Consider the following 25,862-nt stretch of genomic DNA (forward strand, 5'->3'; position numbering starts at 1 on the left):
CCTTGAAATAGATTGATGTTAATAGATCAGTGTGAAAGAGTAGATTTCAGAGATGGACCATCTCCTAGTTCTTCCGGCAAATTCTTTGATCAATGTTCCCCCCCAAATATTATGTATTATTTGATCTATCTAGAATGAACTAAATAATAACATGAAATACAGCTTATCCCAATAATAATATCATATTTGTGTGAAATGAATGTAAGATTTGTATCCTTTCAGTGGAGTACATAATATGCTTGTAAGGTTTGTATCCTTTCAATAGGAACTAAATATGATTTCTTTTGTTTTTTATTTCTGTGTCGTCCCACAATCCATATATTTCTTACAACAGTACATGAATTAATTTTTATTTATCAAATAGTTGTGAGGAAAAAAGATTAGGAAGACTAGAGTATCAACAAATGTGAGAGCTGAGTCAATTTTTGCTTAGGCTTGACTCAAGATTAATTTTGAGCTTAAAATTTTTATCTTAGCTTATCTCCACTATAGCCGAACCGAGCTGACCCGAGCGGACCCGAGCCGCAGTTTATTGGACCACCAAAAGTTGGTCAAAAGGTCCATGTCTTCTTCTACCAACAACAGGAGTTGTGGAAGTCATTTATGGCGTGCTACTTCAATTAAATTATTCAACAGCCTATTGCAACCGGTCTGTAATATATAACTTTAGTAACATCACAGGAAAACCACACATGTTGGCAAGCAGGAAATTATAGTACTTCTCTACAAAACTATGGATTAATTGTAGCATTAAGCTCTATCTTGAAGACTTTAAACAACCACAAGACTACTAATCAAAAGTTGGATATGTAAGCAATGAAAATGCTTTTATACCGGCTCTTTTTCATCTGCGATCACATTTAGCAAGCAGAACATCACATTTGTCAAGATAGAGTATCAGAAGTAAGGTAGTCTGCATACACTAGATCAAACATTAAAAAAAAGAATTGAACAGGATACGACCTATACTTGTCATAATATATAGAATTGCTAACTGCACAAATTTATAAAGCTCATAGCTCAAATTATGAATTTAGAGCCTTGAAGAGAGTATTGAGAATAACCAATTGCTGCTTCATATTTTTCACCTTCAGTTATCTGTGTTTAGACAAATGAACCACATATACATATATTCTAGTTATACAGACATAAATGTGGGCTGTAAAATGCCTCCTCTAAAACAATTCACCAGTGCTTGTTCAACTCAGTTTATTCAGAGAACTGAAGAACAACAATACATTGTAATAACACAGGTATGCTACAGGGAACAAATATACTGAGATAGAATTACATCCAATTAACAGAAAATGATGGGCGCTGTTGACAGAACAGCATATGTTGAACTTTCACTGCCTTCTACTTTGCATCGGTTATTAAGATAGAGTAACCATTAAGCTGTTTAACATATTAAAGGGAGGCAAATAACAAATTTAGAAGCACGCATTGGCCTTCTGCGTCATATGAGAAGTTAAACTCACCCAGAAGGAAATGCCAGATAACAGAAGCACAATAACAAGAGCAGACAACTTTCTGTCGAGTAGGTACAGCCTCTGCACCACTAAGGTCTCTATACATAGAAGATCAGATGAAAAAGAAAACACCAAGGGTAGCACCTCATATTGCAGTGAAAGTTAAAGATGATCAACATTGCCACAGTTTACAGCTCAGGTGCGTTGAGGCAATCTTTGCAATTCTATGGCCAAATATGAAGCAGCAACTGCAACACCAGGAAAATTTGAGCTCTTAAGAGCTGAAACAATAGCTGCTATCCGTGAGACAGCTGATGATGGTATAGATAGAATCATTGCCTGAGAAAGATATTGTCTACAAGAAAAGGCAAGTCCATACAAAAGGCGTAGCAGCTGTAGAGAAGAGGCTTCATGGTGCAAAGATTCCAGCAGACTGCCTATTTTAGGAAGGCTCTGTAAGAGACCCATAGCAGCTTCCCGTGGTGATGCCTTAAGTAACAGGATTATACATTCTGATGCCAAATCCATAATTTGTGCTTCACAGTTTGCAGCCAACTCAAGAAACACACCTACATTGCTACCAAAGTCACCAACATCTTTGACGCAACACTGTTGATCAATAGCAATACTCATGTCAAAGGCGCTATTGCCAAGTAGGGCTGGCTCTTTAGAAAGAGAAATGCCTTTATCACTACCAATGCCACGAAGGATGAAGGCCTTGCAAAGGCACAAAGTTGGTTCAAGAAAATCCTCCATTTCCTTAGCAGTCACAAACTCAAGGAGATTTCCAATTGTTCTGACAACCCGAAGTTGAGATAAAATTTTAGTATCCAATTCAGGAGCAGATGCCAGAGCCAGACATAGCTTGACATTGTTCACATTTGCATTAGAAAGTTCCCCACGCAAAAATTCAAAACACTGTGAGACTGTTCTGAGATGTAGAATATCTGACACCTTAACATAACCATATTCAATGAACATTACCAGAAGCTTCTGTGCATACATCGGAATGGGATCTTCATCCTCAATCAACATTGGATGGAGCGGGAGGAAATAAGTGTGAGAGATTCTTTTCAAGTCTTCTATGGTTTGCTTATCAACAGTTAGTGAAGCATCACTGAATATCACAACCATCACGTCAAATAAAATTTTCAAACACAGAAATCTGGCATCTCCATCTTTGTTGCCCTTGTACAAAGTGGACAAGCTTGGGAGAATTTGACTCGTAAATGTCTTATGATCGCCAAATATAACGGAAGGCTCCTCCGTAACCGACTCCAATACACGAAGTAATGTTATTTGAAAATCATCTCTACCCTGAAGTGCATCCAGAAGAGAATGTGAGAATTCCTTGAGGATCTAAATATGTTGTATTACTTAAAGATAATGGTATTCAGTTGGTTTTATTAAAAAAAAAAAGACAACAATCTGTATTACTAACTGAATTTTCTAGACTACATAGTTTCAAAAATTGGGGGGGGTGGGGGGGAGAGATATGGAGATCCAGAGCGTATACCTGGAAAGGTGTCTCTAGAAGTTTGATGAGATTTGCCAGTTGTAGCATCACATGACTGCTTACCACCTTATGTTTGAAGGATGAGCTTCCAAGAAGATGAAGGATAACAGGAAACAGATGAGTTGAGCTCTTTGGATTACCTCTTCCAGTCAGAGCACTAATAGGTCCATGGCGTTTACCTCCCATCATCTGTTGTATATCTCCAAAAACTGTCTCAAGGATACCCGGAACAATAGAAGCAATCAACTGCACAAATGATTCTGTACACTGGTGAATAAAGACATCCTTTTCTTTCCATAATCTGTCAACTGCAGAGAGTAATTTGGCATTGCAAAGGAAATTGGGCAGCCATCTTCGACTGTTCTTACAAAGAAGAGCAACAAATATAAGTGCTTTTCCACGCAAGACCTCACTTCCCTGTTCTATAAGAGATATTAGACCTGGAACCAGGAGTTTCTCCTCTGCTAGCGAAAGTATATGGCGGCTCATATTTGTTATGACATGGCTGTTGAGAAATGCCATGTTCAAAAGATTTAAGCTGATCTGCTGCTCACGTGGGCTGCCCTTGGTGAGTGTACAAACAGTGTCCTTGAAAGACAACTTATCAAACACCAACTGAATGCATGATGGGCTGAAACGTGCTAGGCGGACTAAACAAGATCCAGCAATAAGCCTTGTGTTCTCCTGCTTCCCCGTTGCTTTGTATATATAACAGAGATTACCAATAACATCCTGACATGCAAAACGTGATGTCCAATCCCCTCCTTGACTACATATATTTTCAATTGTTCTTAAAGCATAAAGCTGCGCTAGATCATCCTCACCCTTACGTAAGATGGATGATACCAATGCAATCACAGAACTGGGTACCTGTTTACTTACCCATTGCACCAATGATGATCAAATTAAAGATCACAGAAGAATATAAGCTAACAAAACATAGAAGAAAACTAGAAGAAAAAGGCCTACTTCAAATGCATGTATGCGTGCAACAACTCGTGCAATAGACACAGGAAATCATAGGATGTTCTTCTAGCAAGATGTCACCGCATGTCTATGGAGAAAAGAAGTATAAGAAATAAAATGATTCCACGAGTTCAGCAATTTCATCATGATCATGTCTCTAAAAGTTTAAGGTGGCTCAGAAACACAATACCTGGGCAGACCAGCAACTAAAACACTCCAGAGACTGAGAAGACATATGGCATTTAAAGAATACTCTAAATGAGCAAAATCCAACAATATCATGAATCATGCTACGATATGATATCTTTCTTCACTTCCTACATCACTGCATGACCTATATTTTTCGAGTATCCAGTGAATATACCAGTTATAATTCACCAACTTTGATGGTCTGCATTTCATATTCAGTGCATTGTTTTACTTGCATGGAGCAATTATGAACAAGGTGAGTAAAAAGATCAAAGTTCTACAGATACAAACCTGCCAACAAGCTGAAGAGCGATTGTCCTTTGAAGGAGACTCATGGGTATTGCAATCTGTGGAATTAATATCTGTTTGAGTAGAGATGTAAAAGAGCAGTTCCCCTAAAGCAGCCATACAAAACCTCCTGACTTTGTCCTGTTTGTCCCTCAAGCCATCTGTCAATGCATTTACAATTCCAGAATTTGCCAGATCAGCTTCAATAATTGTGGAGTGGCGTATCAGCAAACCAATCACCGAAGCAATCTGAACACGTAAGACTGACACCTTTGACAGTCGGAGCAATTTGACAAGCAATAACATTACCGACCCATTCGTAATGACATTTGCAGCATCAGTATTTCCGCTTAACAGCTCAAGGTATCTGATAATATTTTGTTTCTCTGAAACCTGAGAACTTCCACTCAAACTATGAATTATGCGACTGTTGAGAGCATTCAGCCGCTCCAAAGGTAGTTTAGCATAATCACTAGCAGGAAGAACTTCAAAAGGAAGATTAGAAACAGTATCCACAGATTTATCACCCTTTCGGTTAGGCATTACAGGCTTCACTGAAAGATCTGTTGGGTGCCAAAACACTTCAAGAAAATTGTTAGGTGAGTTGGAATCAGGTGCAGTCCCAGAATTCACTTTCACACGCTGAACTTTCCTTAGACTACCACTAGGTGGAGTTGCAGCCACTTCAAGCTTCTCTCGACCAGCATCTATATCGAAATTCTTCACATCCTCAGTCCCAGATATATTATTCTCGATGATCATATCTTCTTGGTTCGTGTTGAAATCCGTCTCTTCACTTGTTTCATCAGTATTTTGAGTTGGAAGTTTTTCTCCAGGAGTACATGCCGGATTATCAGTTCCGTCAGAATCATCAGGTGCATCATCTTCAGGGTTCTCACTGAAATCAAGCTCCATATCATTATTCTCAATTTTAACTTCAGCCCCATTCTCACAAGTCTCAGGCAGAGGCCTCCTGTAATTTTCCTTCTCATTCTCTCGTTGCAAATTCAACTTAGCCATCCTAGATAGTCTAAGTATATTGACACCCTTTGCAGCATCAATTCTGCCAGATGGTTTTGCATTAGTTTTTCTGCCACTTTGCAAATTCTTAACTGGTGTTTCAAAAACCTTGCCAGAATTTTCATTCAGCTTATAGACACCATTTCCATTGTATTCACGATGCTTGGGAGGTGTTCTCTGTCGGGAAGGTTTATCACCATTTCTCTCTGAAAGGCATGGCTTAGCAAAAAGTTGAAGCATATTACTAAAAGCAGGCTGAGAAGGCAGAGGGACTACAGGGAGCTTTGTTCTCCAAAAGCTATGGTCACAAAGTTCAGGCCATTTTAATCTTTCAGCCGGATCTTTCATTAATAGACAATTGATCAGATTTTCAAAGGACCTTGAGGGGTTATCAGGGAGAGGTGGTGTAGGCTCTGAAATTATGGACTTTACTAACTGAGTCAATTCCTTGCCCGTAAAAGGAGGCCTTCCAGCATAGCATTCATATAACACACAACCGAGTGCCCAGAAATCAGAAGCATAAGAGTGGACTCCACCATCCTGAAACAGCTCAGGAGCCATATAGCAGGGTGTTCCTCGCATGGATGGTGGCAACTAGGAGAAAACATTTGGAAACCACAAAAGAGATAAATCATTTTTATGATTCATGGAAACAGCAAATTAATATATAATAAACTAATGGAGAGCTAAATGAAAAAGAAGAGGGGCAAAAAGGGGCAAACCGCTGCAACAGAACTTTTCTCTATGTCATTTAACCGCCTTGCTAATCCAAAATCGCACAGCTGGGACAAAATTATGACCAAGGAAGTAATAAATTAGATTTGTATCGACATCAAAATGAAGCAGTAAATTGTGAATCATACTAAAAAAGACTACCTTCATGCATCCGTATTCATTCAATAAAATGTTTGATGGCTTGAGATCGCAATAGATGATTCCTTTGGAATGCAAGAACCTAACAATAGAATAGTTTCAGCTAATTCAAACTACTTAAACAATTCAGGGAGAAGAAATAAAGAGCGTTGATAGAGCATTTACTGAAGAGCTTTGACAACATCACAAGCCATATCATGTATAGAATTTTCAGGGAACCTGTTATCCTGGAGGTAACAGTTAACACATCACTAATTAGAAATGCTTAGAGAATGAAGATAAAAGGAACAAAAAAAAAAAATAGAGAGCACTGCGAGTTCCTGAGCTGAAAAGGTGTTAAAAAGTCTGAGAAAATTGTTCATGAGCAATTCAATATGATAAAATGAATATGTGCATGGTAGCACTGTAATGTCTATTAGCACCATTGAGACGATCAATGTAATTCCGTAAAAATAATTTAAACATGCGGGTCCAGGGTAGTGTTCGGAATATAACTTCTCTATCGACGACGATCTAAAAATATTTAAATAGTTTTCCTAATGGATTTTGTGTATATATATCCTTTCATAGCTATGAATCATCTTAGGCACTTCCCACATGAAGGTGGCAAGAATAAAAATGTCATGCATTGGGATAATGCTCGACCACTATATAATTGTCTGGCAGAATAACAAGAACAAGGCAAAAAGGAAACAATTAATCCTAAAAGGAATAAAGCATGAACAAGTTACAACAACTCACTAGTAGATACCTGCCGCAATAAGCTCATAAGGTCTCCTCCAACGCAATACTCCAAGATCAACCATAAGTGCGCAGAGGTCTCATACCTGCAAAAGTATGAATAGACGAGCCATATGAAACTTCATACATACAGAAAAAAATAAGAAACAGGAAATTGTTGCCAAATTGAAGGCCAGTAGCATCTTACCAGTTATAGAACTTCAGGACATTTTCATGATCTAAAGAATGAAGCATCTTAACCTGCAAAGGTTAAGGATAAAATCAGCAGTGATCAAGCCGAATTGCACAGAACAAGTATAATAGAGACTATCATTCGTTGAATAAAGTATCCACACAATATCCCAAATATATCATATTGCTAAAAACAATGATAACAGATAAAACATCCTAACGAGTAGCAAATCTCTTGTCATAGAACTGCAACACTAATATGACATTCCCTGAACCACCTAGAATCATTAGTTACACCATTACTTATCTCTCGGATTGCACAGAAACGAGAAGATCTACACGACCCACAAATGAGAAACTTAAAAAATCCTGAATTGGTCGCCAGAAAGGTATAATATTGGCAAATAGAGCGCTCACCTCATGAAGAACTTTCGATCTCTGAGACTTTTCCACGCTCTTGATGGCATAGTACTCGATGGTCTTCTTCATCCTCCCTTTGTAAACCGTCTGGACAGAGAAAAACCCCAAAAATACAATAAGCGTTTTAAATCGTCCAGAAAACTCAAATCGAGCTGCTTCGATCTACTTCTGTATAAACCCTAAATTTGAAATTAAATCAACGGAGACAAGGAGATAAAATACCGAATGCTTTCCCCTGCCGATGGCCTCGTAGACGTGGAAGTTGTTCATGGCGAGATAAGGGTTTTACTTTGTGGAAGAAATGGGAGGAATCAAAGAGAGGAGAGGAGAGTGGCGAAGAAGGGAGTGGAAAAGAAGAGAAAGTCGAACTTGGGGGCGTTATGGGATAATAAATTAATATTGGGGTGTTTTAATTGGTGAATTATTTGAGCGAAAGAGGCGGGAGATGCTGAGTCGAACGAAATTGAAATCCTCCCTTCTTATAATGGGCCGGGTTTGGTTTACTGCATATATTGGGATCCGACCCGATTATATTGGTAAAGAGGGTCCATGTAACCAAATCCGTTATCATGAAATGCAACGATGGAAACGAATATTAGGAAAACGGTTAAATGTATTTTGCTAACTTATACTTATACTTTGGTATAGAATCATTTTATATCGCTTAACCTCTTGTATTTGTTCTTCTAAACTAAAATTTAATAAAATGACTAAAAATAAATAATAATTACTCTTACATACTTTTCATATTGAATGCATTTTGATTTATTTTTTTGGCCTACGTAGTGCTTTTTGTTAACAAAGATGGCAAAGAATTTTTAAAAAATTGAAAAAAAAATAATTTAATAAATTTAAATTTAATAAATATGGGCGGGCCTCAATAAATGGGTCATTATTTATAGGCTCTGCTAGATGGGTTGGAAGCAAAGTACTTGAGTCAAGCCAGTTCGATTGACTCAAAGTGAGTCTAATTGAGCTTTAGCCTAGTTTTATCGGGTTGAACATTGATGGGCTTCGAGTCCACCCTAACTGACCTTGCTCAAATATTACAATATCTTGTATTATTCTTTTTAATTGCATACACCTAAAAAATACACTTTATGCACCTAGATATACCTTGAAGGCTTGAAAGGAATTAGGTTTAAAAAATAATAAATAAATATATATATATATATATATATATTTGGATAAGTGACTATGGAATAATAAGGCGTACATTATTCTTATTCTTGTAAATTATTCCAATTTGTATATACCTTGAATGGTTGCAGACTTTGATGAGAATATGCCTACTACTATGTGATATTTGTTAGTAGTAAAGGGAAGGCTTAAACAGTTACAATGGTTATATACTTTGACGAGAATTGTCCCCTTTTTAATTGAATATAAGAGCTAACCCTTTTGACCATCCGAAACACTTACACTATTTGTCTCTTGTTAAACTAATCCAAATAGTAGGTATTATTTGGACATTAAAATTTAGGAAATTTAACAAATCACATTGTATAAATTTTCCTAATTTTTTATTAGCATCCTTAATTTCTATATAATATCTGATATTATTTTGACTAACTGATATTAACCTAAATATATAGATTATGTAACTCTACTGATCAAATTACTAAAGTAACCGTTATGATCTAATCCACACTAGCTAAATCGAAATTATCTTTCTCAAAACTAAACCATAGACCCCACAAAATTAAAATCTTTTTTCTGAAACGAAATTTTTTTTCAAGAGATAATCTAGGCATTTTGCAAATTACTCATTATATTTTAAGAGAATATTTTTTTTGCTCGTACTTTGCTATTTGGTTATGGTTAGATTAAATTAATTCAGCGCGTTATATAAAAATTATAGAAAAAAAAAAAGAAGAGTCAGATTGCAAAGTCATTAAAGGCAAAATGTTAATATGTATATAATATGATTTATATTACGAGCCAAAAAAAAAAGGAAAGAAAAAGATAGGCGATGAAGTGCAAATTTGCCTTGTTTTCTCGTTAACTTGAGAATACATGCAACTGCAGACAAAGCAACAGCAAGACAAGTAAAATTTATCATCATATTGCCTTTCCAGCTATCACATAACTGAGACGTTCAGATCTGTCTTCTTCTTCTTCTTCTTTTTCTTCTTCTTCTTCTTCTTCTTCCACATGCAGCAAACCCCCATAATTTATTGCAAAAAAAGAAGCACTGGAGGGGTCCACAGATAGTACCATTGCAAGCAATCTATATATATATATATGATGGTGAATTATTCTCTACTGGCAATGATCCCATATGAACATAGACGCCTTAAACTAGACAAGCACATGAAAGGCAGGAGCACAGTGTGTGCATAATATATATATATGATGGTGAATTATTCTCTACTGGCAATGATCCCATATGAACATAGAAGCCTTAAACTAGACAAGCACATGAAAGGCAGGAGCACAGTGTGTGCATAATGTACGTCCTTGCGTTATTCTTTCTTTAAACCTCAATCAGCTTACGTTTGTCTGATAGATAGGGGCCACTTCTGCCATTATGCATGCAAATTTTTAATGTTAAATTTCGACTATGATTGGAATGGAAGGTAATTATTCCTATGTCTGGATGGGAGATAAAAAGGAAAACAAAGGACAGGTTAGCTTTTCTCTTCCGTTCCTTTTCTTTTTCAAAGTTAGCGAGAAAATTATTTTTTCCCCCTTTTTCTTTTCCTATTAGTCTCACTGTAATAGAATCTTATATAAAGTTTTAAGGTATTAGATAAAGGCCTAAGAAATTATTCTAAATATTATTTACTTTTTTCTCTCTTTCAAATCTAGGACTACATTCATATATATGGATTTTCCTCCCTTATGCTCCTTGCTATATCCTAGCAATGCTTCGTCTTCTTCGACGACCTCCGTCCCATCCTCTAAGCTTGCAATTTCTAGCATCATTTTTGACGAGCACTAATCTCCTCATTATAGATCCTCAGATCCTTGAAGAGAGAAGGGCAAAGTGGAAGAACACCTTTTCAATAAGCTTTTAAGTAAGACTCTCATTTACTCATTTCGAAATATGAGCTTAGGGAACTCGTTGTCCCTTCTTTATGTTGAATGCTAAAATGTGGGATGATAGTATCACTGGATTTCTAGTGTGTGCTACTTCTAGTATTTATCATCTTATTACTAAAGTTTCTTATGCTAGTTGTGATGTCATTAGAGATGTTTCTCAGTATTATGGAGCTGTTACCGACCAGTAAATTAATTTTTCTTAATATGCCTTTTATGTCCTTATTTGGATTAACCCTTCTAGGGATATTAGGTCTCGTTTATTTTAGAAATAATATTAATTTTAAAATAGGTATTCCTTTTTGTTATTCTTAAAACAAGACTTTTATTATAAGAATAATTATTCTTGTGTTCACTTGTATTCTAGAATAAGAATATAATAACTATCTTTGATATGATATAAAGTGAAGGAAAAGATGAGAAAATTATGTTTTATTTTGATATAGAGTAGGTAAATTAATAATTACGTTAGCGCATACTATAAAATGTAGTTCTAGAATAAGAATATTATAACATTTAGCTATTATTCTGAAATAAATAATTATATTTTAAAATTAAAAAAAATTTATTCCTAAAATAAATAGGAGCTATGAGTTTCCTTGACATTTCTAATGGGACCTTCTCTTTCCGTTATCAAAGTACTAATATTTCTCCTTTTCGACTTTGAATTCATGATTGCATTGAGGTGCTTGATAGAGTGTTAAGGCTAAAACTTTTCCGTGGGCTAATGGTGATAAGTGGGGGATGTACGTGATTAATTGGAGCACTGTTAATCTACCTAAAAGATTAAAGATAGAGGTGGCCTCGATTTCAGGAATCTTAGGCTGACCTGACCCACTTTGATTTGATGAATTCTAACATTTTTAATATTTTATGGGTGCTTTGAACGAGGCATAAGTATGGTCAATTCAAGATGTGGTGTGGGGGTTAATAATGCTTAGAGTAAGGTGTGCCCATGTTAACAATATTAGTGATGAGAAATCTAGTACTTATCTTGCCTGAGCCCTAAGTGAATCTCTTGGGCAGGACAGAACTTTAGGGCTTCTGATCTATATGTGGAGATTAATTCCAAATGCTCATCCGAATTCTTGTAGTGTTTGGAACTTGAAGAACATCTCGGAAGATACTGAACATCTACTTTTAACAACTTCACTCTTAATTAATCATCTAACTAGCTAGCAAACCACTCTAGATTAACCTTTGCTTCTTCTTCTTCTTCTTTTTTTTTTTTTTTGGATGGCCCAAGTATGCTTGAGTTTATATCCATTTTGTGCAAATATACCGCCGGTATCTTATATGGTCGTGGAAGCAATGTGTAATTTTTAGGTTTACATAATTTAATTGGACTTGTCTTAGATGTTTACTTGACTTAATTAAACTTATCTTAAAGACTTACTTGATTTAACTAAATTTGCCTTAAAGGCTTACTTGACTTAACTAAATTTATCTTAAAGACTTACTTGACTTAATTAGACTTGTCTTAAAGACTTACTTGACTTAACTAGACTTGTCTTAAAGACTTACTTGACTTAACTAGACTTGTCTTAAAGACTTACTTGACTTAACTAGACTTGTCTTAAAGACTTACTTGACTTAACTATACTTGTCTTAAAGACTTACTTGACTTAACTAGACTTGTCTTAAAGACTTACTTGACTTAACTAGACTTGCTTTAAGGGTTGTTATAACTTATTTCGACTTGTCTTAATAACTCACATGACTAAACTAATTATAAAATAATTAAAAGATAAATAGACTCAATCAATCGAGCCCAATATCCCTCTGAATTGATCCGATTAGACTCGGGTTACATCAAACTTGCTCATTTGGTAATTTTGAGATATTGTAATCAATATCACAATCAATAGTAATATTTTTTGGTACTACAACCCTCGCTGGCCCTTGTTAGGATTGGAGTTATTTTTTCTTCTCTCTACTGGAGGTTTTTCTCCATTGTCAATCATCGTCGGTGTACTTTTCCCTCTCCCCTCCTCCTAGCCCTCGGTTGGGAAAGGAGGGATATTTCTCCTTCATTGACAAAGTTGCTATTTAGGCGAGAAGCGGACTCACATCTTGACGATGTAGATTGACACGACGACGCCGGCTCACTCCTCGACAAAGACTGTGCACCATGTCGACATCCTGGCGATGCTCCACTTCTCGAGGTCTAAATTTGCCATTGCGTCTTCCTTTTCACTTTCGAATCCATTGTCGCTGTCGCCTGTCACATCACCATCGACAAGGCGGAGTTGTGGAGGTGGACGGAGAGGACGAAGGTTTGGGGAGGATTTCAGTGGTGATGTTTGGTTTGATGGAAATGTTTGGAGGCTAGGGTTTTTCATAACTTATACATATCGTACAAACCGTTGTATCTAATATCTAACGATTATAAACCTAGTGTGTGTGTGTGTATATATATATATATATATATATATATTTGAGCCTAATTGATATGAGCTTGAGCGAGCCAGTGCTGGTTCGGCTTAACTCAATAGTTTTTTTTTAGGCCTAATATATCAGCTCAGCCTGGCTCACTAGCCCACATGCTATTTTGACGGGCATAGTCATGATGGAGTCTACGGAAGCCCTTTATCTTGGACTTGTGGCACACTTTGTTTGTTAATTTTTTTTCACCTTGGTGAATGGTCGCTGGCCAACACTTAATAGGTAATCCATGTAAGAACTTGGAAAGACTTTCGAAGCTAATAGGATTAAAGCCCATGTATTATATGATGTTCACCAAGTGGGCTTTTGTGTATTCTTCTATGTAATTATGGTTAAAATAAATGATTACTTGCCTATGGAATTTCACTTTAAAAAAATAGTAATGTTTTGATTAATGAATATTGTTTTAATTAAAAAATAGAAAGAATTAAAAGAACAGTTCACAAGAAGATCCAAAGAACGCAAGCACGCCTGGCCACCCCCTTCACTCATTTTCCAAAGCCAGGTGTACACAGCGCGACTGTGCGAGTGAGTCCCTTGTACACTACTCCACCCCACATATATATACACACACACACACGCACACACATTTATATATACATACAACTACCACCGCCTCCCTTAGCAGCCCACCTAAGTCGGCGACGGATCCCGTTTGAATCATAAATGGAGGAGCCTGTCCTCATAGTCGGCGCCGGCCCCTCCGGCCTCGCCGCCTCCGCCTGCCTCGGGATCCGGTCCATCCCGAGCCTGATCCTCGAGCGCGACGACTGCGTGGCGCCGCTGTGGCGCAAGCACGCGTACGACCGCGTCCACCTCCACCTGGCCAAGCAGTTCTGCGAGCTCCCCCACGCGCCCTACCCGTGCGGGGCCCCCACCTTCCTCCCGCGCCTCGACTTCGTGTCCTACCTGGACGCCTACGTGGCGCGCTTCCGGATCCGGATCCGGTTCGGGCGCCGCGTCGAGTCGGCCGAGTTCGACCGGGATGCGAGGAGGTGGCGGGTGGTGGCGCGGGTCGCGTCCGAGAATGGTGACGTGGAGGAGGAGGAGGTCTACCTGGCGAGGTTCCTGGTGGTGGCGGCTGGGGAGAATGACGTGGCGGTGGTGCCCGAGGTGCCCGGGCTGGGTGGGTTCGGTGGACCGGTGGTTCACTCAAGCCGGTACCGGTCCGGTTTGGGGTACAAGGGGAAACGGGTTTTGGTGGTTGGGTGTGGGAATTCCGGGATGGAGATTGCCCTTGATTTGGCCGAGGCTGGGGCCAGGGTCTCTATTGTGGTCCGCAATGAGGTGAGTCCAATTTTATCATAATTAGGCTTCTTTCGCTTAAGCAACTAATTGCTTGGTTTTCGATTTGGATCTTTAATTGGATTCTACCAGTGGTCCGGTTCATAGGTAGACGATTATTATTATTTTTTAATTATACTTTACTAAACTTCTGCTAACATGTTTTTGAATTAGATATATGAATAGAAAATAATAATTACACCACTTTTTGTCAAAATTATAAACTAATCAAGTGCTTAATTTGAAAATATATAAGAATTTTATAGAATTGAGGTAAGCTATAAATTATAATTAACCCTTTCCCGTTACCTTTTGTCATAAGTTAGGTGATAAAAAAGTCGATAAAAATAGATCACACCACTTGGTTTCATTTTCATTACATCTCTAAGAAAAAGAGCAGTATCTTATCTTATTACATTTCATAATACTAACGGGGTGTTATATATTGTGTGCAGCTTCATCTAGTATCCAGAGGGATATGGTTCTTGGGCATGATTCTGATAAAGGTTTTGCCACTTCGTCTGTTGGACGCTTTCATCCTCTTGCTTTGTTATTTGAAGTTTGGGGATACGTCCAAGTTTGGTATAGAGAGACCACCCATAGGACCCTTCTACATGAAGCTACATACTCCAATCTATCCAGTTGTAGATGTTGGCACTTATGAGAAGATCAAGAGCGGAGAGATTAAGGTGATGTTCTCTTTCTCTTTATGATTTTAATTTCTAACTTTTATGCATCATGGTTTGCATTTAGGTGTATCATAGATTTCAGAAATAGGAGTATTTGTGGGCTAATTGGCAGAGAAAGAGAGAGAGAGTTTTAATTTTTGTAGGTCGTGAGTGAGTCGATGATCGGCGGTTCTTAGTGCTCTTTAATGGGTTAATTGTACTTTATATAAAATTTCTACGTACAATTGTTCGTTTTTTTATCATATTTTAGTATAAAAAATGATAAAGTTATCGAAGATTGGATAAATTTTGTTATGCATCTAAATTAATACCAATCAATTTTATATAAGTATTATTTTAAATATGTTTAAAAGTTTATCTAATTCGATCTTCAAATTTGATCTCCGATTTAATCAAATATAATTTTAAAAAATAATAATTATACTTTAGTCAAGACCACGCGAGGTCTAAGTGCTTAATATACGAGTCGTTGATTAGATCATCTATTTTAGTGGGCATTCAAAATGATATCTCACATAAGCTAAAAGTAATCTACTTTGGATAAAGCTGCATGGTTTTAAAATAGATCAGAATCCTATGCATACTTCTTTGTTGCACTTCAAAATTGTAGTACTCTCCTTCAAAGAAATGTATTGAACTTAAAAGAATGAAGTGAACTGATATTAGATAAGATGAACATTATTTGTCTAGCAATGTAGTTAAATAACTTGTTGTGTTTCAAATACTATACTATGATTCAGACAGTACTTATGACCTTCTGAAAAGCTGAAAAATGATGAACAGGTCCTCCCATCTTTGACAAGCATAAAAGGAAACCTTGTGACATTCTCTGATGGCAAAGTGTATCACTTTGATGCCATCATCTTTGCCACAGGCTACAAAAGCTCAGTAAAAGAATGGCTCAAGGTACTAAACAATCTAAACCCACTATCTAAAGTGTGCAGTTAATCACTAAAATTTACAAATCTTTGGATGAATTCTTCCAGAGTGATGATTGTTTAATTGGAGAAGATGGGATGGCCAAGGAGAATTACCCCAACCATTGGAGAGGAAGGAATGGGCTCTACTGTGTGGGTCTTGCAAGAAGAGGAATCTATGGATCTTCAGAGGAGGCACAGCTAATTGCTACAGATATTAACAAAGAATATAATAAAATGTAAACAAAGCAATGGTTGATAAAATATTGCAATGCATGGGGAAGCCTTTTGATGGTGTTCATTATATATACCTTTGCCAGAGAAAACTTAGCTTCCAAGTCATATTATGTGCTTTTGTACAACTCCTCTGATTCTTTTAGTGATCATGGCTTTGTTTATTATGGGGGGACTTTGAGTAAGAAATTAGTCTAAATATTTAAATTGCAGAAAATTAATGTTTACGCAGTCCCAATAAATATTTATAAGATATTTATACGACATCTAAATTAATATAAAACTGGATGGATTGGATCGGTGGCGAGGGTGATGAGTGGAACTAGAGAAGAAGGCGAAGGGAAGATGAAATTGGTGACGAGAGATTTGCTTGGAGGAGGAGGAGGTTTGATGGATGATAGAGGTAGATGAAGGTTCCTTCACGGTGGGAGAGGCAACTTGATCTCATCGCACTTTCTAAGTTCCATGTTTATACTCATCTCTATCTATCCAGGTAAAAAAGAATGGATTTTTTTGTGAGAATTTTGTTACTTCTGCGACATTTCTCCTTATTTTCCTTCACAAAGATCGAATTTTGATATAAATTTCGTACAAATCTTGCGATTTCGATCAAGACCCAGCCCCAACCCTCACAATCATCTCCACCTCCAAGACCGCAACCTCCTCCCTCCTCCTCCAAAGCCCTCCGCCACCCACTCCAACCACTTTCCTGTTGACTCCTGCACATTTGAGGGCTTGACGACGCTAGATTTCGCCGGAACCGATCGACCGATCTCCTCTCGGAGGTGTTCCCGATCCTCGCCGACCTCGAGTCCCGCTTCTTTTACCACCTCAAGGGGAGTATGGCTAGAGGAGGAAGGAGACAGACCATTTGGGCTCCAGCTCGGCTCAGTTGAGTTGAGCCCAGAAGCCCACGGTCTTTTTTAACCTCCTAATCAGAGGTGTATGTGTAAAGAAAAAAAATTATGAACACCACAATAGTATAGTGATCACGATTTATTTAAAATAGAGAAAGACAGGATCGACTCAAAAATAAGAAATAGAAAGGGGTTCAAATAGAAATGTCCAGAAACTGAAATTTCCAGACGTTTTTAAAGTGGATATGAAGATTAGAGATGAGGTAAGCCAATTATCCCAATACGACCATAAAAAAAAAGAAAAAAAAAGTGGAGTTGGTTTTGGTCGGCTGATCCACTCCTCCACACGAAACATTGCGAACACAATACCCAGAGTTTGTCTCTTCTGTCTTCGCCACGAAGGGGTCGCCTGAGGTGAGGTTCTAAAAAAGGTTCAACTTTTTCTGCGCAAAATTGGAATTTTAACCCTTTGCTTTGCAATTCAATTAGTCCCGGGGTAGATAGGCTGGATAATTTATTCTCCCTTCTTTGATTAGGTATCGGATTTGTTCTTGGAATGGTCCAAAATTAGGTTTAGATCATTTAATATGCTATTTCTCTTGTTTGTTTGATGCTCTTGATGTATGGTGTTATTGGTAATGCAAGGACCTGCTATGTACTGTAGAAAGCTATCCGACCAAAGAAGAATGTTGACATTTAGAAGGAAAAGCTTGCAGTTTCCTGTCCGTAGATTTGTAATTCACTTATTAGATGCATACGCCAAGTGCTACAGTACCTTCTCCTCCTCCTAGCAAATAATCTTGAAATGGGTGTTCGTTAATGTAATAACAGAATTTCCAGGAGAAAATGCTAGCTTGGGATAGATTCAGAAGTACTATTATTGCCATTAGTTGAATACAGTTTTAATTGTTTTAACATCTATATTCTCTGATGGGTGTGGAATTTATTCTTATTCAATAGTATTCAATGTTCTGAGAGATTCTAGGTATCTTTAGATTCTAAATTGTTAAGTTTTACTTGAGTATAATTATTTGTATAAGACTGTGGACTTGGTAATTTATTTGCTTTCGGAGTTTCACTGTGTATAATGTGATGAAGTGCTTAATTAACTGTGGTGAAATTGGAGATGAGTAGAACCACCAAGTTTCTTGACTATGCTCGGCAAAAGATTCTATCAGGGGTCTCAATTGTGTCTTTTGAAGATGGTATTTGATATGATCTATTAATCTTAATTTGTTTTCGAGGAAGAGAAAGCTGTGTGTATGTATCTCTGGGTGTTGATTTAGTAATCTCCTCGGGTGCTTGTGAAGTGTAAGCAATGCAGTTGGTGTTATTCCATCCGCATCATGAGTTTTGCCATTTTTTTCTGCCTACTTTATTACCTGGCCTCTTGTACTGCTCATTATCCTATTCTTTGCATGCTTAATTCTTGGCTTTCCTTGGATTTCTGATTTATAGATCACATAGAAAATGGTAAAGGCTGTTGCAGTTGTTGGCGGCAATGAGGGTGTCAAAGGCACAATCTACTTCAGCCAAGAGGGAGTGGGTAAACATAGTGCCATTGACAACTTCTTGTTGAATTTAGACTGCAACATTGAATTATGTCGGAAACTGATCCATTGCATTGCTTCTGTTTTTACTTTTTCTTCACTCTTCCATTGCTTAGGTCCCACAACTGTGACTGGAAGCATCTCTGGCCTCAAGCCTGGGCTTCATGGATTCCACATTCATGCACTTGGTGACACCACAAATGGCTGCGTGTCAACTGGTAGTCTGGTTCTTATCTCCATTGATGACTTTCCATCAAGATTCTATTGGATGTCAAGATGAGTTAGTTTATTGACTGCCCTAATTTTCTCTCATCATGAAGGGCCACATTTTAATCCTGCTGGAAAAGAACACGGGGCACCTGAAGATGAGATACGTCATGCTGGTGATCTTGGAAATGTGACAGCTGGCAATGATGGTAGGGTTCCTGCTCATTGTAATTCACCAATTTTACATGCCTATAAGATGAAAAGAATCTGTGATACTGGAGTCTATATTAATGGCTTTATTCTTTATCTCTGTTATGATGCAATCATTCTACGGTGAATAACTCTGATGTTGGATTTTGTTGAATGTTCAGGGACTGCTCATTTTATTGTTGTTGACAGACAGGTAATTAATTTCTGATGCTCTTGTTATTATGTTCTTGTTCTCTTGAAGTTCTTTTGAAGACTTAATTTATGTCTTATCTCATCACAGATCCCACTTTCTGGACCAAATTCCATCATAGGAAGAGCTGTGGTGGTCCATGCTGACCAGGATGATCTTGGAAAGGGTAATTGCTCTTCTTAATAAATTGCCATATTTTTTTCAACCTATTGTTGTCAGAGTGGGAAATATTTAGTTTCTCATTAGAACAGCTTCATGGTGGCTTTTTAGTGGTTATGCATCCGTCTTGGAGTTGCATTATGAACAGCTAATGAAAAAAAAAACGAGTTGCTTTTTGATATCTTGTTTTATTAATGTTTTTCTATTGAATTTGGCTTTGTAAGAGTTTATCATTTCTTGTGTAGTCTTAACCAACTCTTCAGTGCAGTTATTGGAAGAAACATTTTAGGTGGGGCAGGAAGTTGTTTTCAAGAAAAATATTTGCATAAGTTGAAGTGCATGTGTTGATTATGGAATTGAATTCTGGTTTTCTTGTTACCTTAAATTAAATTATTGAACCATGGACTTTTAATAGGAAAGAAACTTTAATACTACCAATGTCTGGTAACTAAGAATGCCATTTGTGTGTCCTCTATATTTTGAATCCTCCTCTTGTTCCAGTTTTATTGCAGTAGTGTGTTCTAGATTCTCACTTCTGAATGCAGCTGTTCTGCTGCTCTTGCACCTAAACAGGCTTCAAATTTGGTATAATGTTTTTAGGAGCCTTTATCTCAGAACAATTGTTCCTAACGTTATCAGTTAGTTGAATTTTTATCTGCTATCCATAAACATATTAATATGTCGATTCTTCATCAATCATGTTATCTTATTTTAGGTGGACACGAGCTTAGCAAAACTACTGGAAATGCAGGTGGAAGAATTGCTTGCGGTGGATTCCTTTTTCTCTCTTTTCTTTATTTTGATTCAGCCCTGCTGTGCATTTGTCAACTTGAAATTGGGTAAACCGAAGCTTAACAAGTATTTGTTTTTATTCGTATGAACTTCCAGGTATCATAGGGCTTCAGGAACATGTGACTTTTTCCAGATATTGACGAAAATGAGTCGAGGATAAAATTTTGTACCTGGAACATTGTGAATACTTCTCCTTTGCTTATGTTGGAGGGGCATTTCTTACTTATTTCCAATGAGGAATCATAAGAACCTATCATGCTGCCCCTTCTATACCAGAACACTCTTCAGGAAAACATTGTCTCATGCTTAATTTCACCCTTCATATCATTTTATCAGAGGAATCTTTCTGACTATGCTGCAACAGCTGGAACATGCACTTTGTTAACTATTTTGGTGCTAAGACAATGTGGAATTGCTGAGGATGTTAGTATGATTCTGTCCATATGACTGCTATTTTAATCTTGGATGCAGTGGTATATGTAGAAGATGTTCTATCCAAATATGATTTCCAATGTTATTATTTTATATCTAAACTCTGAGCTCTTATGGAAATATCTGCCACAGTCATCAAACTGCGGTAGCGACGAAGGAAGCTATTTTTCTATCCCTTTGATGAAGGTGGCTGTTGACTTGTTTATTGATGATATTAATATTCTAACTCATAATTTTGAGATTGGTAAAACTAAGCATATTTTTGGGAAAGCAAATTAGTTCTCTGAGTAGGATCCTCAAATATGGGTAAATATGGGATAGTAGTTTTTCAACTGAGCTGTCCCAGTTTTTTGTCTTCAAATCTAAGGTAGCTTTTTTTAAGGTGGCTGATTTCTAATATATTTCTTTTTAATTTTTTAATATATATATATATATATATATAAGAATGAGACTAATAGCAATTACTATAGATTCCTTTTTCTCTTGTAAGAATGGCTTTAAACCCATGCGATTTGATCTGGGTGCATTTTACATTGAATCCAAATTCATTTTGAATAACTTGGAAAAAAATTTCTATTGTAAATTTAATGTACGTGGGGGTGTAAATGGAAATATGTATTAATCTTGAACCTAATTTAATTGGAATAAACCTTGAATACAAGCCGTAATATTTAGTAAGTGGCATTTCTGTAATTGTAAGAATAGCAACTCCACCTATATAAATTCCATCTGCTTCGCCGCCGCCGTCTCCTAATTTGGGTTTAGGGATATCATCTAGGGTTCTTCCTTTTAGCAGCGGCGCCTTTGACCATGACGGCCCAAACACAGGAGGAGCTTCTCGCCGCTCATCTCGAGCAGCAAAAGATTAACGTGAGATCTCTCTCATCCCTCGTTCTATCCCAAAGATGCGATTTTTTTTCCCCCGTCTAATATAGGAGGAGTGCCTGTTGCTTAGTTGAAGATTTGACGCGAAAAAGCTCTATTTTTTCTATTTCTTCTAAGCTCGTAATGATGTTTCTGTGAGAAAGCTGTCATCTTGAGTACATTTATTGCAGTGGGAGCTTCTCATGAAATGTAGATCTGCGAATCTGTTTCTCCTTTAGTACTGAAGAGGTCCATAGAAATGTCTAAAATGTTTTGGTTTTCTGCGAGTAGAAAATAAAGCTATTCAATCAATAATCTACTCAGAGTGAATCAGTTATATGCTCTTATATATATGCTGTAAATGGAGTAATATAAATGTGTCTTAATTTGTGACTGAAATCTAGGTTAACGACCCTTTTATAGCAGAGTGTAAGCTTACGTATCGTTAACCTATAATTGTGAGAAAGGCTATATCACTATGTAACTGAATGCACATTCGTTAAACCTCAAGGAAGTTATCATTTGAATGCCAGATGTAATATTATCCCTTCTTGTGTCGCATTCCCCCTGGTGCTTCCATTGGTGAGAGTGTCATTTACCTATACTAACGTATCCACCTATCATGCATTGCAGACTTGCAGGGCTTGTGAGTTGTGAATGATGAGATGTATTGCACATAACAATAAAAAAAAAAAGCTATTGTTCCTTTTGCCTGCAGTACATGGATGGTTTTTAGCTATTTTCTGCCCTTTTTCTTACTTTGACTGTAATGGTTTGTGTGATTATTAACTAGCTTAGGAACATTTGAAAGGCAGTGTTCTGTGGAGACTGGCTTATTGGAAGGAACTGCATAGAAAATAGAAGCTGATATAACTGTGGCATGTAAACACTAAGTGGTGTAGTAGATGGATGATGCTACTTTAAGTGATTAGTATATAATTCCATGGAATATTTCTAAATGTTCTAGCTTTAACGAATGCTTGTTGGGGGGCTAATATTATGGCACATATAATGTTACCTATAGCCTCTCTGAGCTCTCTCTGGTTTCATCTGAAAGTAGATCCTTACTTATTTTGTACTTCTGAACAGAAAATAATTGATGATTCAATAATATGGTTACAGATTGATAAGCAATTAATTTATCAAATGGCACCTTTGTAATATCCATTATCATTTGATTAGCTGGCTTTAATGGGACTGATCTGGGCTTTTGCTTGATTGAGTAGTGCAGTGAGCAGTGTGATCCTTTGACAGAGTGAAATTCTCTTTGTTAATGTCTAAACAACAGTGTTATGATTCTTCCCCTATTAACCTGTATGTTATTCACGCATTTTAATATGGCCACTTAGAGCCATACTGATATGCATGAACTTATGAAGACTACACATCTAATGACCTAATGGGATCCTTTGTTTGACTACTTGAGATGTATGTCTCAATTTTAATTGTTTATTTGCATTTGGATATATTATTTGGTTAACCTAAGTTTTAAGACGTCAACTGTTGTGTTTTCCTATTTTCATGGTACACATGTATAAGAGATGGAGCTTGAAGAAGTATAATTTAATTTTAAAATATTTGCAGCCCGATGAACCTGTTGTTGAGGATGAAGAGGATGATGATGACGACGACGACGACGAGGATGACAAAGATGATGATGATGATGCTGAGGGTAAGTTAGGATTTTGTCCTCCTATGTGCCTTTTAAACTGCTTTCAACTAGTGAAAAAGAAAAAATAATCAAGTGGGAAAGGCAATATATTTAATTATAATGGCATAGTATATGGGTTCTTGCTACCTCTTTCTTTCAAAATATTCATATCTCAAGATGCTATGGCCTTTCTTTTTCTATGTTGAAGAAAACATATGCACTAGTAAATTTCTTAATGATTTCTTTGTCTTCTTGAAAGAGTTGGATTTTATATGGAAACTGATGTATTATTTGAGGGAAAGAAAAGGAGATTCCAAATTCTGTAATTTCTCTACATGGAGAATCTCCGTCATGTCACAAGGATTGGATTGAGGGTTCAGATTATTAACTAAAACATATTATTATTAGGAGAACCTGGATGAGATATGTAAGATGTTGGAAAGTTGAAAGGGTGATTGTAGGTAGGTTAGATGGAGGAGAAGAAAGAGTTGACATTTCCAAGTTTATCATTATTGTGTCTTTCTAGTTCTAGCAGGATCTGTGCCCCTAATTCATCATGATTGCACTGCAGCTAGCAAGGTGCTATACCTCGTATCAGTTGTCAGAAATTTGAGACTAAATCTTGCCTAGTACTTCAAATTTAGCATATTTCTTTGTAAACGCAAAGGCATTATGCTCAAGATCATCTGACTTGTATCCGAGCCAATTGCCATTCTTGTTGAGTCGAACATCGAGAGAAGATCTTGAACTATGGATGTCGAAAAATTGCCTTTTTGGGCTCAGCCACATAAATCTTCCATTCATTCTGTATCCCCTGTAATGAAACAGATCCCAAACACTTTGCTTGGGGTTAGTAAAACATGACTGGTTTACCCTTTTTTTATGTGTCTTATCTGTGTCCCTCTCTCGAACAAAATCCCAACTATAAGCTCTTTAATCCTGGTTACAGGCCTCTATAGTTGAGGCTTCTTCTTGCAATTGGTTGTAATTGGTCAAGCTGTTATTCTTTTGCCTACTTCAGTATATACTCTTCCTGATTGCAATTGTGTGCTGTATTTGTATGCCTTGATTTTCTAGTCGCAAAAGTTAAATGAACATCACTTATATTTGCAGGACAAGCAGGCGATGCTAGTGGAAGATCAAAACAAAGCAGAAGTGAGAAAAAGAGTCGCAAGGCCATGCTGAAGCTTGGCATGAAACCCATTCTTGGTGTCAGTCGTGTGACTGTGAAGAAGAGCAAGAATGTTAGCTCTCTATCGTTGTTGCGTGTTACAGAATATGTTTTGGGGCTGTCCATGTAACTAACATTTATTTGCTTTTCCAGATACTATTTGTCATCTCAAAACCAGATGTCTTTAAGAGTCCAAATTCAGACACCTACGTTATTTTTGGAGAGGCAAAGATTGAGGATCTGAGCTCTCAGCTGCAGACACAGGCTGCAGAACAGTTCAAGGCACCTGATCTTAGCCATGTGATCTCAAAGACTGAGACATCTGCTACAGCCCAGGATGATGAGGAGGTCGATGAGACGGGCGTTGAGCCGAAAGACATCGAACTAGTGATGACGCAAGCTGGTGTTTCGAGGTCTAAGGCTGTCAAGGCACTCAAAGCTGCAGAGGGTGACATTGTCACTGCCATCATGGAGCTGACTAATTAGCGCCCCAAGATTTCTCCAACAGGAACAAAGGTTGCTCAGTTTTCCTCCTAGTGATTTTGTGAGGATGCATGGACTGGAGGCATATTTAGCTTTTTATCATTCCTGTTGTATGAGTATGAGTAGTAATATCATCACGATTAGATTTTGTCACTTTCATTTTATGTATCCCTCGGGTTTTCTCGCATTCCGGATAAATGTAGACAAATTTGGTTTTCTCTGTCTCAATCTATTGTTTTATATTTCCAATATATAAATGCTATCTAGAAACCTTCCTACCTGCCTAACTGTTACATAAGGCTGTCAATTCTTCATCCATCTCTAGTCTCTACTCTGTTGAAAACTTTCTTTCCCAGTCTCTCCTATCCATCCAACCCCTCTTCTTGCTTCACTTTCAGCAATGATAAATACCCATTTTCACTACCTATGAAGTATAATTCTACATCTTTTACTCGTACTGGGGCTGAATTTTCTTGTAAAAGTATCTACATGATCTCCATCTTTCACATCCTAGTGCAGAAGATCAAGCCTTCTTAGTGTGTTAGTAGCTAAATCTAGAGAACTTATTGCCACTTGGAGTTCTCCAGCTGACTTCTCTCCTATAGTTTTTTTTTAAAAATTTATACTTGAGAAGTTTATCATCCGATCAAAAAATGGAAAAGTTTAATTCCATTTGAGACCTACATCAACAATTAAGTGGGCGGGTAGCAGTTGTAACCATGGAGTTTAAATCATGTAAATTGATGCTTACTGAAACTGATTGAAACATACATAAATTCCTTGTCCAGCTAAACTGCTAGATTCCTATTAACTAGTCTATTTTCAACTGTTTTAGTAAGTGATATCTTGGTCATTAAAACATAATGTAATCTTATGATGCTATATCAATCATGATTCATGATATCTATCTTTCCTTTTTATTTGGGAATTTGGTTTTTTTTTTTAATCCCATAAGCAATATCATACATTATTGCACCCCTCCTTATCATTAGGTTGGTGAACATAAAAGAATCACTCAGAGATGTTTGTCTT

General features: G+C 37.2%; 4 protein-coding genes across 5 annotated transcripts; 3 read left to right on the forward strand and 1 right to left on the reverse strand.

Annotated features, from left to right (window-relative positions):
- Window positions 1-1,320: 1,320 nt before the first annotated feature.
- LOC140800557 (serine/threonine-protein kinase RUNKEL) lies at window positions 1,321-8,031 on the reverse strand. The gene is made up of 10 exons (XM_073155335.1): window positions 7,876-8,031; window positions 7,651-7,740; window positions 7,250-7,302; window positions 7,073-7,148; window positions 6,487-6,548; window positions 6,325-6,403; window positions 6,171-6,230; window positions 4,432-6,042; window positions 2,986-3,855; window positions 1,321-2,786 (listed from the first exon to the last, which is right to left on the reverse strand). The coding sequence occupies exons 1-10, from the start codon at window positions 7,921-7,923 to the stop codon at window positions 1,665-1,667; spliced, it is 4,071 nt and encodes a 1,356-aa protein (XP_073011436.1). The 5' UTR covers window positions 7,924-8,031; the 3' UTR covers window positions 1,321-1,664.
- Window positions 8,032-13,704: 5,673 nt separating this feature from the next.
- LOC140784577 (probable indole-3-pyruvate monooxygenase YUCCA10) lies at window positions 13,705-16,431 on the forward strand. The gene is made up of 4 exons (XM_073132069.1): window positions 13,705-14,427; window positions 14,880-15,113; window positions 15,897-16,019; window positions 16,100-16,431. The coding sequence occupies exons 1-4, from the start codon at window positions 13,807-13,809 to the stop codon at window positions 16,271-16,273; spliced, it is 1,152 nt and encodes a 383-aa protein (XP_072988170.1). The 5' UTR covers window positions 13,705-13,806; the 3' UTR covers window positions 16,274-16,431.
- Window positions 16,432-16,497: 66 nt separating this feature from the next.
- Window positions 16,498-20,762, forward strand: LOC140784585 (superoxide dismutase [Cu-Zn]-like). 2 transcript variants are annotated; one of them, XM_073132088.1, is made up of 8 exons: window positions 16,498-16,757; window positions 18,580-18,667; window positions 18,788-18,889; window positions 18,992-19,087; window positions 19,250-19,281; window positions 19,369-19,444; window positions 20,153-20,206; window positions 20,326-20,762. In XM_073132088.1, the coding sequence occupies exons 2-8, from the start codon at window positions 18,592-18,594 to the stop codon at window positions 20,367-20,369; spliced, it is 480 nt and encodes a 159-aa protein (XP_072988189.1). In that variant the 5' UTR covers window positions 16,498-16,757; window positions 18,580-18,591; the 3' UTR covers window positions 20,370-20,762. The 2 variants fall into 2 exon arrangements, with proteins under 2 accessions (XP_072988189.1, XP_072988181.1); XM_073132080.1 differs by lacking the exon at window positions 16,498-16,757 and adding an exon at window positions 17,372-17,535.
- Window positions 20,763-21,341: 579 nt separating this feature from the next.
- On the forward strand, window positions 21,342-25,058 carry LOC140784602 (nascent polypeptide-associated complex subunit alpha-like protein 1). The gene is made up of 4 exons (XM_073132098.1): window positions 21,342-21,531; window positions 23,110-23,197; window positions 24,290-24,420; window positions 24,501-25,058. The coding sequence occupies exons 1-4, from the start codon at window positions 21,472-21,474 to the stop codon at window positions 24,831-24,833; spliced, it is 612 nt and encodes a 203-aa protein (XP_072988199.1). The 5' UTR covers window positions 21,342-21,471; the 3' UTR covers window positions 24,834-25,058.
- Window positions 25,059-25,862: the final 804 nt, after the last annotated feature.

This window comes from Typha latifolia, chromosome 1 (assembly GCF_019914945.1).
Source record: "Typha latifolia isolate L0001 chromosome 1, TyphaL0001v2, whole genome shotgun sequence".
NCBI lineage: Eukaryota > Viridiplantae > Streptophyta > Magnoliopsida > Poales > Typhaceae > Typha > Typha latifolia.